At 40.9% G+C, this 18,370-nt stretch overlaps 1 protein-coding gene across 9 annotated transcripts in view; it reads left to right on the forward strand.

Moving 5' to 3' along the window:
• ECHDC1 (ethylmalonyl-CoA decarboxylase 1) overlaps nucleotides 1-16,168 on the forward strand; it is a 31,873-nt gene extending 15,705 nt beyond the window's left edge. For 8 of the 9 annotated variants that reach the window (XM_039325121.1, XM_039325077.1, XM_039325111.1 and 5 more), the window contains 2 exons: nucleotides 1,675-1,755; nucleotides 8,442-8,847. In XM_039325121.1, coding sequence (XP_039181055.1) covers nucleotides 1,675-1,755; nucleotides 8,442-8,847 — 487 coding nt within the window. Of the gene's footprint in view, nucleotides 1-1,674; nucleotides 1,756-8,441 lie in introns of all 9 variants that reach the window. The other variant, XM_039325059.1, reaches the window with a different exon arrangement.
• The last annotated feature ends 2,202 nt before the right edge of the window (nucleotides 16,169-18,370 follow it).

An 18,370-nucleotide genomic window follows, 5' to 3' on the forward strand; every position in this document is an offset into this window, starting at 1 on the left:
TGTGGTGATCAGGGATCCATATTTCTCTTGAATTATATATCATATTTCTGACTTCAGTTTTATGAAGGCTGTTGGTGAAACATTTGATCTGGTTACTTAGAGATGTGGAAAGCATTGTGGGTCTTTGACATTTAATCCCATTCCCATCATTTAGTACATTCCTTTAACAAGTTGTAGATTTATCACTTCCATGGCCTTGATAAAAAGCATTGAGTAATTCCTGTTCAAGATCACACAAGAATTATGAGACAGTACACAATGGACCAATGAAGTACATCGAGACAGTACACAGTAAAGAGAATTAGAAGAAAATGCTTAGTAAATTAATGTTGTGCTGTGCTGAAGGGCTGGGCCAAGACATACAATCATATACAAAGGACAAGATGACCCTCACTCTCCCAAAGACAAAAACCATCTGAATTGGCAGTTGAAAGTTATTTTAACACTGTCTAAGGCTGATCCAGCTTCTTTCTGTGAAGTATGTATTCTTAATTTTTTTCTGTGTGGCTAGGTTTTAATAAGCACATCTAAAAAAATCCCTCTAAAATTGAATTTTGTATCTGTTGCTAAAAGTCACAAATTTTTGTCCATTTGCATTCCAGTGATTTAAAAATGGAAGGAAAAAGTGTATTAATTTTGGGATATATTCACAAATAATTTAGGGAAGTCTTTCCTCATATTTATTTACTTGTGCCACAGTATCTGTATTCTATTCCAATTAATAGAGACTTGGGGAGAGAGATCCTTAGAAACTAACCCACATTAAAACAAAACAATAATAAAGAATAGCTTTATGATAACAGCATATTTTTAGAGTTTGGGTATAACTGTGGTGAAGAGTGACTATTGGGTTACTACAGGCTTACACTGTAGAACTCATGGGCTGGGATCCTCAGCAAACTTACTCTAGGTGTTTTGGTTGGATGGATGAAGTGTTTCCTGATGTATTTCCAACTTTCCTTGGATTAATTAGTGCTTACAGCAAGATTATGAGTATGTTTAGAAAAATTATGCATTATTGCAGCATATATTCAGAATGTATTTGATGAAATGGACCTTGAATAGATTTTTAATCTAAAAAAAATATAAACAGGTTTCTCAAAGGAAATATTACTGAAATGTGAATGCAAATATTGAGTATTGTATAGTAAGGATATTATTTCTTGGGATCATTTATCCTATATGTCTTTGTCTTCCCACATTGAATAAAATTAATATATCTAATTGTTCTTACAGAACCATGGAGAAGGGTTTTTTTTCTTTAACAAATTTTCAGCAATTTCTTAAGTTTTATTCAAAATCTTCTTTTTCACAATCTAATTTTGTTGGTTTTGATTGTACAACCCCATTCCGATGCTGTTTTCTGAATCATGTTTAGGGCAAGTGTTTTACTACAAAACAGTGAGAAGCAATATTAAAATGAATATAGATGGATTAGTTCCATCCTTAACATTATCTGAAAAAGATTTCAGACTTTTGGGGCTAATTGTGGATTTCTAGTGGGGGTGGGTTTCAACCTCACTGAAATATCTTCATGTGCAGTTGCTAGTCTTCGACTTGAATTGCTTGATAATGTATTTGAGATGAATAGATCAATCTATGCTTAAGTAATGTTGGGTGTTTTCAGGTTTGTAATATTTGAATTGTTTCTATTTGATTTCTCCTGTTATGTAGGTTACCTCTAATCACAGCTGCATTAATTCAAGGGAAAGCTCTAGGTGGGGGAGCAGAATTAACTACAGCATGTGATTTCAGGTAAGCTTCAAAGCATTGCATTTTGGGGCCTCGCCCCATTCAGATGCTATTTCCTCCCCAAATTGTACTTAAAGGAAATGTGGTAGCAAATCCAATGTTATCTTACCTCTTATTTTTTTCCTGTCCTAAATACCCTATTCTGCTCTGACATATTTTAGTATTTTTATTTAGTTCTATTATTATATCATAGCTCGCTCTCTCTCTCTCTCTCTCTCTCTCTCTCACACACACACACACACACACACACACACACACACACACATTTATCTCTATCTATCATCTATCTATCTATCAATCTATCTATCTATCTCTATCATCTGTTTCAAGCAGTGGTGAGATTCAAATATGTGAACAACTGTTCTCTGTGTGGATGCCGCTTCCAGAAGTCCATTCTGGGCTTGGGCAACAAAAAATTAGCTACCGGTTCTGCCGAAGTGGTGCAAACTGGCTGAATCCCACCACTGGTTTCAAGGTATATTTTAATGTGTGCACTTTACTTGTTAACTGTTTGATTACTTAATCTTATATTGTAAAACACTAACCTAAGAGAACTCTAACAAGAGGTGTATTACCCCATTTAGTTATCCTATGATTTAGAACTCATATTCCATTTAGTTATAATTGTTTTAAAAATGTTAAGCAATATCCTCCACTATTTTTATTTGACTGTGATTCATTCATTGTGGTTATAGGCCTGAGAATTAGATCTTTGTTGTTTAAAAGCAATACACTTAAACTGCAGTAATCTAACATTCTCTATTACACAAGCTTCCCTTCATATTTCCTAAGTATATCAGCTGAAATTTGTCTTCCATGTCATTCTGTTTCTTTAGTCTAGGTCACTAAAACTGTCTGTTAATAGTAAAATAGAAAGTCTCTTTCAAGTCCTTATTTTAATGCCAAATGTCTATGGAGATTCTCAGTCATCCAGGTCATGGTTGTCCCAAAGGCGCTTTTTCAAAAGGAATATAAATCCTTCCATTCCCCATCATTCAGTCAGAACTGAAGTGCTTCTTGGATGAGAAGCAAAACGTCTTCAAGAGAAAAAACAAAGACAGTCCAGTTACCTTTTGAAAAAGCACCTTTGGGACATGTTACATGCACCTTTCTAGGTTGCTACATGCCAATAACCCATATCCCAGGTGCCCTTAGTGATGTCCCTCTGCATAGCCCATGCTGTGCCTCAGGTGCCCCAAACTCCCTCCCTTGCAGGTGGGTTAAGCTTATCATAAATACCTGCCTGAGATATTCCAATGAGATTCTGTCCTCTGGAGGACATTGATCAAATATACCTGGCCTATCCAAATCAATCTGCAACCTATAAAGCTTTGGAGGCTGATGAAAATTTCCCTTTTTATATATTTAGAGCATAAATTTTCAACCAGATCAGAATATCAGATAATTACAGCAGTAAATATACATTTATTTATGAAATACAATATTCAGAACAAGCAGTCATATGTTAAATAAAATAAAGAGTTATATCTGTGTTTCTTGTAAGATTGTAAAGTTCACTTGGAGAATGTTTTGTGAGGAATACAAATACCTTCAGTTACCACATGTTCTGCATTAACTCAGTTGCATCAATGTCATAGGGTTGCTTTTGGATACTTTTTTCTTTGGTCATTGTTCAGAATTCTCCCATTCCACCCATCTTTTCCTTGTGCTTTTAGCAAGTACAAGTGATTGGAATTTGGAATATAAGACCCATATGTAATTCTTTGTACTTCAGTCTATGTAATTAGTAGCTCACATAATATAAATCTGGGAAAAAGCCCTAATCAGAATATGTGGCTCTGAACAAGGTCAGATGTGAGCACCACAATGCAGAAATTTCCTCAGCTTTCTTCCCCCCTCAAAAAACACCCCCACCCTACCCCCTTTGCTTTAGAGCCACAAATTTAATATCAGTCACGTAACACGGTATAATTTATAGGATTTTATGGAATCTTGTTTTACAACATTTTAATTCTTCTCCTAGCTAAAGATCTGGCTTTACAGTAATTTTGATCTTTTTAAAATTCATCTCAGCGCAACTAGTAATAAACTGGGGTAAAAGCGGTATCATTTAGCTAGCCCCTTCCTGAGCTTGTAAAAATGTACAAGAAGCTGACTGAGTTGGACAGAATGCCTGTCTTTTCAGCATACTGTTCCACATTGGCCTTCCAAATGTGTTAGGAAGATTTAGCTCAAATAGGAAATTAATATCCTGTTGTTTATGCTCCCCAGCAACTGGCATTCAGAGACCAAGGGTCTATGATACTGGAAATAATATATAGCCATTGTGATTTGTAACCATTAAGCAACAGAAATGTGTACAGTAATTGTGTGCCAGTGTTAACACACTATAATTCTTTCATACACCTGTAGAGCTTTAGAATTGAATAAGGCCTTCAAATTAAATTAAATTGAAGGCCTTCATTTTAGGTCTTTATTCAGTGGAGGAAATCAGAAGTTAGAACACTCTAAATGATGATTTTATTGTTTAGGAAAAAGACAACACTATTCCTCTAGGTAATTCGTTCCATTGCCAAATTACATCTATATCTGTATATGCTTTAAGATAGTCTCCTTTGAGCCAAGCTTGATTACTGGTAGCTTCATGAACACATCCATATACTGTGGGATAATAATATAGAAGTTCAGGCAAGCTAGATGACTTTTTTCTCCACCCAAAGCCTACAATATGACCCAAGTTTGAAGGTTTGGGTGCAGTAGTAAGATACGCCAGTTTGGGTCTTAGTTGCTGGAAATACAATTTAAACAGGATGTACTATGGCATGTCCTTCTGCACCCATCACAATTCATGTTTCTTCTATTTCTATAGTGCAGATAATTGCACCTCTCTCAGTTTAAAATTATATCATCGATGTGTCCTTGAACTAGGATAGAGATTTGTGTAAACTTTTGGCACATTCTCCTAATTCCCATTCCCAAACCTTAAATTTAAATATACTTAATCCCCTAAAGTTGTGTGCCCTTCTTGCTGTCTTTCTCCTGAGTTCTTTTTTTAAAATATGTCTTAATCTTCCCACAACTGGAAAAAGACCAGGTGGATTTTATCTGCATTTATATATGTAGTGTGTGTGTATACCTATATATCTATACATAGATAGAAATAGATAGATAGATAGACAGACAGACAGACAGACACTATGTGTGTGTGTGTATATGTGTGTGTGTATGTATATGTATGTTAATATACAGACACACACACTGTATATATAAACACATATTTGGCATGAATGGTAGGAAAGGAAGATTTGAACAGAGGTATATTCACATGCTCATCTGTAGGCACAACTCTGTGTATCCATGCCAACCGTAGAAATGATGCTCAGCATACCAGGGGTTCTTGTCCTCCTCTGGCCCAGCTGTTTGTTTATAGGAGGCTGAGAAAGGGGTGCAGGAGACTGATTTGACCTGATTTAATATAAATGCCATTTGCCTTGCAACAGTCTATAAATACAAAGCATAGTTCTATATGTACACTGCCCAGAGTCATGTTTTGAGATTGGTAACTATAGAAGTAGCTATAAATAGAAGATAGATAGATGATAGATGATGATGATGATGATAGATAGATAGATAGATAGATAGATGATAGATAGATGATAGATAGATAGATAGATAGATAGATAGATAGATAGATAGATAGATAGACAGACAGATAGATAATGAATGAATGGATGAACGGACAGATGGACGATAGTCTTTTCACTGATGGCTCTCCTTTTTTTAAAGGCCAGATAAAATCCATCATTAGAGGCCTTTAAAATGTAAAGAGATTACTTTACTCACACCATTGTTACTTGATGTAGCACTTAGCATACATTTCTGCCTACAATCTGTTTTTGTCATCTGGGTCCCATATATTCATATTTTGTCTACTATTTTTAAAATAAGTCATTATTATAAAATGACTTATTTTAAAAATAAGCTCTCCCATATAAAAGGAAATAAAGGGTCTGAACAAACCAAACAGGAAATCTGTGGCCAGGCCTTTGAATGGTAAATGTGACAGGATGCAGGTGTTAATCCTGCCTGACTCTTTTGTCAAATCATACCACACTTGTCTATTCTCAGGCTTGTCTTCTTCCCTGATGATTTTGATATTGGTCTCATACTTTTATACTTGCCTCTCATGTGAAGCCTCCTCCTGCCCTTTAATTTTGTGCCCTCGCTTTTTTCTGACCCATATGCCCTTTTCACCATAAAACTGCATCACTCCACAATCCCAAGCACCACACAAGCAAATGTTGGAGAAGATATGAACTGTGGAGACACGTAGCTATTGTCAGAAGTAGATATTTATACTGGCATGCCTATTCTGGTCTTTGGTTCTATTCCAACACTCTGTAGCAGTATCATTAGCTTCCTAGGAACGGTGCTAATTTTCTTATGGATTGTATGGTACATTGTATTTTTCCCTCCTCTTTTTTAAAAAAAGCACAATAAAGACTGACAGTATAATTCCACAAAGGTGTGATAAATAGCAGAATCTTGACTATAGTTGCAATTAACCATTTCCTACTACTTTTCCAAGAGGTAGATTATTACTCTTAGCAAATTTTGCCTATCCTGCCCTACTTACAAATACTGCAAGCTATCCAGTTTCCTCTCTGAAGTATCGCTTATTTGTTTCAGTTAAATGCTTTGTGTGGTCTACCTTTTTCTCTACTAACTACATGAAATATTAGCCTTCTTTTCAGTGTTCATCACTATCTGGGTCAAGTTTAAAATTAATTCAAGACCAAGACGTTACATTTGCTGTTGTGATATTACAATCCCTTTGTGTGTGTATGTCTGTGTTATGCATGTCACATACTATATCATGTTGTACTTTGGTTTTATGAATCTCCTCCCATCTGTGCTGGATTTCAGATGCTATATTTGGAGAGATTTTGAGATCCTAGTGCCCCTATATTTTTCTGGGTACATTTTTCAATACTATTCACTTTCATAAGTTTATCAGATTTCATTACAATCCACTGAACTGTTTCTTTTGAATCACCCGCCTCATAACAGTAAATGCATTTTCTAACTGTAGCTTTCATCAGCAGAACACGGCTTTTAGCTTGCTGCTGAACCCAGTGAGGTGCCCTTGCTTTATTACAGTCATCAATGAATTGGATTGATACTTTAGTGTGCCAGCTGCTCAGTATGAGGGTTTATGTCTTCATTTCATTTGGACATGAAGTTTTTGATGAAAGAGATGGATATCAATCTGTTTATTGAAAGTTTGAACTATTTTCCTAATGTGTGATATGATTTCTTCTTTAACAACTCAGTGAATAAATAATAGATTTCTGTTTAATGTTGAGCTTGGTTAGGTGAAATGAAGAGCAGGAGTGGAGTTGATATTTCTATTTGTCCTCCTGTGGCTGTGTTTTTAGCTGAGAGATCAAGGTGATGAAAATAACCACAGAAGTTCTCTCTCTCTTTTAGACACGGAAAGGCAGGGAGACAGGAATCATCCTCACAGTTGGATTAACTCAAGATTTATATTTAAAGTCTCCAGTCTGTTTTATTTAGAGAAGACATGCACAGTATTAAGTGTAGTTACGCAGGGCAAGGTACAGAGATAGACTTCCTTCAGCACAATGGGAAGATCACAGTCTAGAAAGGCCATATGCCAGGAATGCTTTAATCCTGATTCCTGAACTAAGCATGGGCTGAACTTGATGATCTAAATGGCTCCTGCCAATTCTGTGATGACATGTATACAAACACATATACCAAACAATGCATTGTTAAAAAGCATAGCCTGCCTCTTTGGCTGCGCATGAGTTTTGGTGAAAAGCAAATATTAGAAGCTTTTGTGGAGTAACTAGATAAATGTGGACTAGATACTACTACATTCTGGTGGATTTGAAACTCTTTAAACAACCACATCCAAAGAGGATTCATAAATGGATCTGCACATACCTGAAAGAAAGGACTCTTTTGAGTTTTCCAGAGCTTTGTGTTCAGCCCAATGTCATTCAACATATTTAAAAATGATCTACCTAGTACAATAAAAGGGGTGCTTATCAGATCTACAGATGACATTGGGGGAGGCAAACTAATGCGTTAAGAGGGCAGCAGCACAATTCAAAATCATTTTGACAAATTTGAACACTGAGCCAAATTGAGCAGGTAGGATGATGTTCAGTTAAGTTAAAAAAAAAAACTTTTGGATATGTATTGTGTATGCTTTATTCTGTTATTTCCAGCATATTTTTTAATTTTCACTTGAAAAAGAGACGATTGATAATATTGTAATTTTCCCCAATACCTAATTACCACCTTTGTAACAGTGCGATATGTGTTTGTCCACTGCAACTATCAATTTTAAATGTTTGCAAATGTAAAAGTAAAGCAGGAGGGAAATAGTCAAGCAAGATATGCTATGATGGACATGAACTTTAAGATCTTTATAAATTTGTGAACCAGAATGTCAACATTAGATCTCAAGAATAATGCTGAGAAAATTCTGGATTAGGGGAAATTTTAAAAACAATCTCTTTGTTTTGTATTATTTATGGTACAACTGCAGCAAATCTAATTCTGATGCTTGATTAATGTGTCTAGTATTAAAAGATGTTGATTGTCAGCAACTTTTATCTAGAACTGTGCTTTGCATTGAAATGAAGCTAAAATGGCATCATTGCAACACTTTAAACAATTTTTTTTTTAATTGACAGGTTAATGACTCCAGAAAGTGAAATTAGATTTGTCCATAAGCAGATGGGCTTAGTGCCAGGCTGGGGAGGAGCTGCCAGGCTTACCCAAATCCTTGGCAGCAGTCCTGCCCTGAAGTTGTTGAGTGGTGCTATGAAACTGGATCCAGAGAAAGCTCTTCATATTGGCTTGGTAGATTCCATCTTGTCCTCATCTGATGACCACGATTCTCTGAGAGAAATGCACACATGGCTTAAGCCATATACCACAGGCCCTGCTGAAGTCATTCAGGCTGTGAAGAAAGTTGTTTCAGCAGGAAGAGAGCTACAATTAGAAGCTGCCTTGAGGAGAGAAAAAGAGATATTTGGAACAGTCTGGGGTGGCCCTGCTAATTTGCAGGCATTGGCTCAGAGAACAAAACATAAATGAGACGATTTTCATCTCACTTTCAACTAAAACAGCTGCTGCCAAAGAGGACTTGTGGGAAACCTTCCAAACATTATGAATTCAGTAGGTTGTTAGCCTTATTAAGCCAGTTGTCCTGGAATGCCACTGGCGCTGCACTGACAATTAACTAGAGATGCCACCCCAGGCTTTTTAAACAACACTCTTCTCTTCTGGTCTTGCTTTTTTTCCTACAAAGATTCCCACCCTGATGGTACCTCCTGATATGAACCCACTTGGAAGTCAGTGTGCATAAAGCGGCATGCTTATAGAGTAAGAATTATAAGATTTGAGAAAATAATTTTCCTCAGAATTTTTGAACGCTGGAATTATGGGAGGTTTGTATATATAGATTTTGTGTTGAGAAGGAGTGTTGGCTTACCTGAATGCCTTTTCTCAGCATGATGATGAATAATCCATCAATGGGTTATTTCAGTCCTCCTGCCCAATCAGACTAAGTTGTCAAGTTGTCACACCCCTCTTTGTCTGGGACCTCCCAGTTTCATTGACAGCGTAGCCAATGACAACAGTTTGACATGATGATTCTCAAGCAGGTATCCCAAAAAAAACCCCAAAAACCCCCAGAAGAACAGGCACCCAACCAGGACCTTACTAACCACTAGATGGGAGGGCGTGGATTCCTCATCATCATGCTGAGAAAAGGCATTCAGGTAAGCCAATGCTCCTTCTCCAGCATGATGAGTGAAGAATCCACCAAAGCTTCCCGAGTCCCTATGGGTGGGGTTCAGTTGGGGCCGGTCCCCCTGATGGTGTGACTACTTGTTGTAAAATACGTCTACCAAACGTGGCCTTAGCCAATGCAAATTTGTCCAGACGGTAATGTCTAATGAAGGGTGAAGGCGAAGACCATGTCGCTGCCCTGCAAATTTCTTCAATGGACGCTTGGATTGCCCATGCCGCCGTTGTGGCAGCACTGCGGGTTGAGTGAGCCGTCACATGAGTAGGAACGGGCACGGCAAGTGATCTGTACGCACTTGCAATACAGGCCCTGATCCACCTACCTATGGTGGAAGCTGACACCTTTTGGCCCATTGAGGAAGGCTGAAAGGAAACAAACAGGGCTTCCGACTTATGCAGAGGCGCCGTGCGCTTGATATAACAGCGTAAGGCTCTCCTTACATCAAGTGAGTGCCATTGCCGTTTCAAATCATGCGACGGGTGAGGGCAGAAGTCTGGAAGAATAACATCCTACGCTCTATGGAATACTGTATTTATTTTTGGAATAAAGGAAGGATATAGCCTAAGAACCACTCTGTCCTCATGAAACATGCACAGGTCCTTTCTGATCGATAAGACAGCCAATTCCGATATGCGCCTGGCCGAAGTAATTGCAATCAGGAAGGAGACCTTGAGTTACAAGCGCCGTGAGGAACATGTTCTAAGTGGTTCAAAGGGAGATGAGGTTAGTGCCTGAAGAACCCGAGGTAAGTTCCAAGAAGGATACCTATGAACTACAGGTGGTCTACTATTAGTGACTCCCTTGAGGAAGGACCGGATGGTGGGGTGCCTTGATAAGGACTCTGAGGAGTCCCATGAGAGTACAGAGGAAAGTGCCGCTAACTGCGGATAGTGTTGGGCGCCAACCCCTTTTTGACGCCCTCCATTAGATATTCTAACACCCTGGGAATGGTTACCTGTGACAGACTCACGTGATTCCTGTCGCACGAGCGACAAAAGTTCTTCTACGTATGGTCGTAGATGTGGTTAGTTGCCGGTCTCCTGGCCCCCTGGATCATATCAATCACCGCCGAATACAATTCCGTAGTCAGGGTGCAGCATTCAAGTGCCAGGCGGTCAATTGAAACCATTGGGGGTCTGGATGCGGAAGATCCCCCTGCATCAACCATATTCGGTTGTCAGGAATCCTCCATGGGGCTGAGACTGAAAGGCTCACCAGGTCTGCGAACCATGGTCTTCTGGGCCAGTGAGGAGCTATAAAGATCACTTCCGCCTGCTCCTCCAGGATCTTCCTGATAACTGCTGGAAGCAGAGGCAGTGGGGGAAAAGTGTACAACAGGCCTTGTGGCCACCGGCTGCACAGGGCATCTGCCCCCTCTGCTCTCCGGGAGGAGAACCAAGAAAAGAATCTGGGCAGCTGAGTGTTCCCCGGCGAGGCGAACAGGTCCACGATTGGACGACCAAATCTGTCAGAGATCTCTCTGAATATATCTGGATGTAACATCCACTCCGAATGATCCACTATCGACCTGCTGAGGAAGTCTGCCTGCCAGTTTGCCTCTCCCGAGATATGCTCGGCCCTGATGGAGAGCAGGTGTTTCTGCAATGCTTGAGCCTCTGTCATGAGGGACTTGGACCGGGTACCCCCTTGCTGATTCACGTGAACTTTTGCTGCCACATTGTCCGTGAGGACCAGCACATGTTGCCCCGATTACTGTGTGAAACTGTTTGAGAGCTAGGTGGATTGCTCTGAGCTCCAACCAATTTGTGCTGTGCCTGAGGTCTGTCTGTGACCACTGACCCTGAGTCATCTGGGATTGGAGATATGCATCCCAACTAAAGAGACTTGCGTCCGTGGTCACCCTGACTCGATTGGGTTCTTTGAATAGAGTCCCCTTGTGAATAGCCAATGAAGTCCACCAGCCGAGAGAAAGACACACCTGCTGAGGAACGCGCACCAACTGGTTGGATGTACTGATGTGCTGTCTTTGGTACGGAAGTAGGAATCACTGAAGGTCCCATGCGTGTAATCGGGCCCAGGGCACTATTGCTATGCATGATATTAACTTCCCCAGGAGTTGAGAAAGTGTGGCCAATAATGCAATCCTTCTGCGCACCCTGAGTGCCAGGCCTCTGATGCTCCTGCGCCGCTCCTCTGATAGGTACACGTGACAAGAGTCCGTGTCTATCACCGCACCCAGATGCAGTAGGCAGGTGGAGGGAGTCATCTGGCTCTTTTTGAAATTTTATCAAGAACCCGTGGTTCTGTAGGGTCCTTTTTGTGAGGGCCAAATCCAAATGGGCGGTTGAGACTGACAGGGACTGGATCAGAATGTCCAGATAACACTTGACCCGTACGGGGATCAACCTTAAATGAGCTGCCAGCATTGCCAGGATCTTGGTAAAGACCCTGGGGGCTGAGGAGAGGCTGAATGGGAGAGACCTGTACTGAAAGTAGCGGCTGAGGTAGCAGAATCACAGATACTTGCGATGGTTCGGGAGGATAGGGATGTGCATGTATGCCTCTTTTAGATCTATTGAAGTCAATAGATCCACCTGCCTGATACTGGTTAGGATGGAATGTAACGTCTGCATCTTGAACCTCCGGTATTGAAGGTGAAGGTTCAGCCCCTTGAGATCGAGGATTGCCCTCCATCCCCCTGAAGATTTTGGAACTACAAATAGAATAGAGTAATACCCCAGTCCCGCCTGGTTCAGGGGAACTTTCTCTATGGCCTTGATGGTGAGTAGGTATTGGATGGCATCTTCCATGAGCCCTCTTTTTATAGAGTTTCTCATGGCTGGGCAAGACACGAAATGATCTACTGACATGGATTTGAACTCCAGGGACAGGCCTTCTCTTATGGTGTGCAGAACCCAGGAGTCTGTGGTCGTGTGTTCCCATTGGCGGATAAAGAGAGTAAGTCTGCCGCCAATAGGGGGAGTCCCCTCTGAGTCACTTGGCGCAAAGGAAGGGGCGACCCCCTCTACCACGAAAGGAATGTTTATTTTGGGGCTGGTACCAGGTCCTGTCCCTATAGCTTGGCCTGTCAAAGGAGCGCTCAGTCTTAGGGGCTGTGGGTCGGTATGGTTGTGCAGGCTGTGTCGCAGGTCCAGTCAGAAAGGATTGTCGGCGACTGTAAGGGAGGAAACGTCTGTTAGTTCTCCTTGCCAAATGAGAAATAATCTTTTGTTTCTGTTTGTTTTCGATGAGATATGGCGTTAGGACCTCCCCAAATAATCTGCCACCCGTGAAGGGGCCAGTGGCCACACGCCACTTATGTTTGCTCTCAGCTCTCCAGTTTTTGAGCCATAGAAGTCTCCTAGCGACTACACTGGAAGTCATTGCTCAGGCTGAGTGCTTGGCCGAGTACAGGGAGACATCCACCATATACTCGGATGTGGCTATTAGTTTGGTTAAATCCTGATGGATCCTGACCTCTTCTAATGGAATTCTGTCCTGCAACTGTCGAAGCCAGGTAATTGAAATCCTGGCAAAGAAAGAAGTGGAAGTTGCCGCCTTTGCTGCCCATGCAGGTGCCAAATGGACCTTGCATAAGGCCATTTCAGATTTTTTATCTTCCGCCTTAAGGGTGTCCGAGACATCTGCCGGGAGACTGGCAGTCGAAAAAAGCGGAGCCAATGATTCATCTACTTTTGGCACCTCCAATAAATCTGCCAAATTCTTTGCCATGTCCACAATCTTGTGCTCAGCCGCTCCCTGGGTAGGCTGAGCTGCCAGCGACTCGACTCCCACTGTCCCTGAATATTTTTGAGGAATAATGGGGGACAGGGAATTTGGAGGTGTTTATCTACAGGCTCAGCAAACGGGATTAGTGTCCTGATCAGAGGAAGGCTGTGGGTTTGGAGCCGGATGGGAGGAAATCTTATCCGCTGCACAGGCTCTGCGCAGCAAGGAAGGAAATAGTGAAGCGTTAAATAGCTCTGCCATGGGCTGAGATTCATGGGTAGGTTCCTCACAATCAGACCAACGGTCCATACCTTCCTCATAATCCGAAACTTTGGAAGCGTCGGATTCAGGAGAATGGGATGGGGAAACCACACCTGAACGATCCAGTGGAGGTTGTGCAGAGGTGGCTGGTGCAGAAGAAAGCCCTGGAATGGGAGACGTCTGATGGTGACCCGATGATGCCATGGCTTGGAACACAGCTTGCAATATCAACACTTGGAGCTGGTCAGAGAAGGCCTGCTCTAGCGGAGGCCGTAACACCGCAGCAGTTGGTGTGATGGCAGCAGTGGGTGCCATTGACGGGCCGGGCAGGTCGAGGTCCTCCCCCAACAGAGGCGATCCTGCCTGACCAAAGGTCTGAGTTGAGATCTGCTGATGCACATTCTCGGGTGACCAAGCTCTCGAAGTGGACGGTAGATGCGACCCCGTGTCTGGTGGTGTGGAGGTTGACAGCGTATGACCTCTTTTCAGCAGACAAGCGTTGGGCCTGGGAGAATTGCTTCTCCAGGGCTCTGTGTGTTCGGTCGGCCTGCTTATCGCTTGCCTTGCTAGCCTTCCTGCTGTACTTTGATTTGGTTTGGCCTTACCTCTAGGCGCCTCGGATGCTAGCTCAACTTGGACGGAGGTGTTGTCTGTGTCCAAACGCTGTGGCTCAGTGGTTTCTGCCATATCAACTGAGATGTACCCGAGGCAACTCTGGAACTGACTCACTCTGCAAGGGACATCAGGAGCCCCCCCCTTAAGAGGGACTGACTTCACGTGGATTAGTGTGAGCCGGCCCACTGGCTAACCTGGCTCACGCCTGGCGCTGAAGCGCTCTTCATCCGGTCAATGTGGTGGCCAGAGGCCAAGTTGGTGATGAAATCACACGTGTCCCACAATAGTGGCAATGGTCAGGATCTTGAAGCAACCACTAGATGCAGAGTGGCAGATATAGGCAATGTGGCGAGCAGGGCCTGAAGGACCGTCACTTCAGCAGTGGTTCTACACTCTTGTTATTAGATGTCTTCAATAGGAATAATGGTTCTGAAACACTTAAGCTCAATGATTAAGTGAATATAGATAATGCAAGAGCATATGTAGAAAAATATGTCACTATACCAGTTAAAATTTATGCAGAACAAAATATAGCTGCAGAAAGTTATTTAAACAAGCTTACAAAATGGCGCACTAGCCTGGGTGTTAAATGGGCGTTTCCCTGTGTAAATGTGCTTCAAAATATCGGACACCCTGAGCTCCGGTGAGGAAGGAAGGGGGGGATATAATGAGACTCTTAAAACAGTCAGAAGGTACACAGAAGTTAAGGCAAAATTCGAGGCTTTTCTGAAATGCAGAAATCACTTTAGCAAATCGCGCCTAATAGCTGTTAGGCACGAAACGGCTCACCGCTGTAAAGTGAAGCTTCGTCCTCTTCAGCGGCAGCCGGGGATACAACAAAAATTTTTCAGGCAATATTTCCCCCGTCGCTCACTTCCAAGAACCAACTCAGCTGTGCTTCGGCCAGAGAAAACTTCAGCGAAAGCTGAGCTCCGCGGATTCAAAATGGCGGCCGCTATAGGAATCACTGACCGGGCCCGGTCAGAGAAGAAGCCATGTGGCCTCAAAAGGCATGCGCGCTTGCCAGGGAAGTGGGAATACTCAATCCCCCTCTAACTATAACGAAAACTCCCCCCACTCCTATCTAGCAAAGTTTGGGAACAACTCAGCAGACTGCTGAATTCAGTGAAAAGAAACCCCCCCCCCAATACTGGAGAGGAATTTTACTCTAGCCCTGAAGGGAAAGGGAAAAAGGATTCAGATCTCCCAGAGAAGGGAATAATCACCACCAATTCTCCAATCTCAAGAAGAATCCACCAATGGATTGATAATATCTAGTCTGACCTGCTATCCAAACAAACTGAGAGTCAGATTAACATGTCCTCATGGGCGAAAGACTAAGATGAAACTGGGAGGTCCCAGACAAAGAGGGACATGACAACTTGACAACTTAGTCTGATTGGGCAGGAGGACTGAAATAACCCATTGGTGGATTCTTCAGTCATCATGCTGGAGAAGCTGCTTTTTTTAAAGACAGGTTTGGTGGACATTGGTATCCTCTACTCTAAAATCCTGGAGATGATCACAAATAATTTTTGATTCCTACATGTCATATCTCTGAATAGCTAGCTCACTGTAAATTTGACTCGTACCCTCAAATCGAAACTGAACAACGCCAAATGCTTTTTCTTTGTACTGTAAGTAGTTCCTTCTAAACTTACTATAAGCAAAGCCCCTTTAAGCCTCGCATCCAATCACTGGATTATTGTTCTGCAAACAGAGCTCTTGGAGACTCTCCATTTCATTGGGAACTTCTTACCTTCACTTTATATATTTGTAAAGTTGAAGTAAGGAAGAAATACTCATCTGTATGGCAAAATTTGATGCTTTGATATTCGTACTACCAGTTGCTACATCTATGAAATTTATGTAATGGCTTCAAATCCATGCAGCACCGTAGATAGTGCCAACATTCTAAATATAATATTCCATTGACCTTACCTGTGCCAATTAGCTTGTATGAAGCATCTTGGATGAACCAGAGTTTTTCAGATGTCCATGTGCACATTTACTCATAATGAATAAATTATTGAACATAGACATCAAAAGTATTCAATATATATTTATATACTGTATATAAAGAGAGAGAGAGAGAGAGAGAGAGAGAGAGAGAGAGAGAGAGAGAGAGAGAGAGAGACTCTTTTAAGCTGAGATTCTTACCATCTGCTGAAGTATTCAGTACATTCTACACAGACCATGTTCAGCTTACACTAGCTGGTCAGCCATACTAGTGTAAACAAGGCTATGCAACATTTCTGATGCACTTCCCAAAAGGCTTCGAAATACATGGAGTAGTAAATAGAGAACGTGAATGTAAATTTTTCCAACAGTTCATTTTCCCAGGGTAGTGAAGCAGTTGGGTTCTATGTTTTCTAAATGACTATTCTAGAATCAAGTCCAAACTACTTTAAAACTAATTGTCATGAATAAACTTAAATTATAATAGTCCATTCAACAATCTAGGCACCTGTTCAGGGAATAAAGTCTTTTCTTGTTAGCTGAGCTGGCATACATCACAGGCACATACATGTCTACTCTGCACTATCAGTTTATTCCATTGAATGTGCTCCTAAACAGGCAAGCATACATAAGATTACAGCTGTGCGCTAGTCCTTAGATGTCAAAGTTTGAAGTGGTGGATGAATTTAACAGACCTCTGTTAAACCATATTAACTCTTTTTGCTGAAGAAAAGGATTTTGCTGCTGAACTTGCTTTTAAGTACCTCATTTGAGATCAGAGAGAAGATGCTCTTCCCAGCTGCAGGCAGAAGTATGAAGAAAGTGGCAAGGCCTCTGGAAGCAGAAGAGAATTTTGTTCTCTTAGTTCACAAGATGCAGATACCAAAATAAAAATCTAACCTTCCCTCTGGACTGGGGAAAAAAAAAAGACTAAGTCCCATCATTCACCATTCTAATTAAAGTTGAACATATAGTAAAGGATATTAGAGCAATTTGGGAACATCTACGGCTGGGAATGATGAACTCTTCAAATCTGCAGACTTTTGTTTATTGTAGTAGCTTTGATGAATTGGTTGAAATTAAGGCCTGGTGCTATCTTGTAAGCAGATTTGAGCATATATTACTTAATTGCATACTCACAGAATACTATTTACCAGCAAAAAATGAGAGGTGAGAATTTTTTAAAAAAACAGTTAAGCGCAGTAAAATAACATAATTGGGATGTCTACTTTTAATTGGAGTCCATTATGTCTCTAGTCTCTCATAACACTATTTCACAAGATACGTATTAATTAAGCATTAATATTTAAATATTAAATATTAATTAAAATTTAAGTTTCTTGTGAATGTGAGCAAAAAAGAATATGAATTATGTTACTGTTCAAAATCTTTAAATGTTTTGTTCAGTTCTATAAAGGAGAAGGGCAGAAATAAATTTAAATAACTCCATTGCTCAGCTTTTCTGGTTATTAGCAAGTAGAGTAGGCACTGGTACAATTTGATATAAGTCAGATTTGCTAATCACAGAAGCGATTATGTTTCTGCTGCTTAATTTTTTTTAAAGTATTGAGTATCTTGCTCTATTGCATATAATTTTGTATCTACAAAGCTCTAAGATGTTTAGAAGCAACTCATAAACGTTTTAAGAGCTATGGTTCACGTCCCTTGGTATACGTCAATTGCTCTCCCATGCCTGAAATCCAGACCAGCTTTTATAGATGTGTTATAGATTATGTTGCTTAACGTATAGGTTAAAACATATCTTTATGCAGATATCTTTGGCCTGCTTGATCTTCATGGATAATTTTGCATCATCCTGGAAGACAGAATAAGGAAGGTGTAGACTCAGATTCAGGATACTGGTGTCTCCTAGCCCAATGTTTTCACTTCTTAGGGGTTAAAATGAGTAATTAAACAAAGAAACATTGTGTCCTTTGAGATGTCGGAGATGGCTGGGGTATATCTTCTTATTATTGCAGAGGCTAAAGGTAATGATGTTTTGCACTAGACATCCATTTAATGAATATCTTGTCCATTCTGCATAGACTTCCTTACGGATGTGATGATTAAACAAATCTCCCATGCTTTATTGCAGTATGTATGTATGTACGTACGTATGTATATATAAGCATGCCTAATAACTGGGCAAGTTGGGTAAGGAAAATTTTTGGTAAGTGATTAGTCTTTAGAAATCTGCAGAATAGTCACTAAATTCTGGTTTACTGCTATTGCTGTAAGATGGTAATGGGTGGAATTCAGGGACTGCTACTCTAATATGGACTT

This window comes from Crotalus tigris, unplaced genomic scaffold, assembly GCF_016545835.1.
Source record: "Crotalus tigris isolate CLP2741 ecotype Arizona unplaced genomic scaffold, ASM1654583v1 scf7180000017611.44802233496:7321179, whole genome shotgun sequence".
Lineage (NCBI taxonomy): Eukaryota > Metazoa > Chordata > Lepidosauria > Squamata > Viperidae > Crotalus > Crotalus tigris.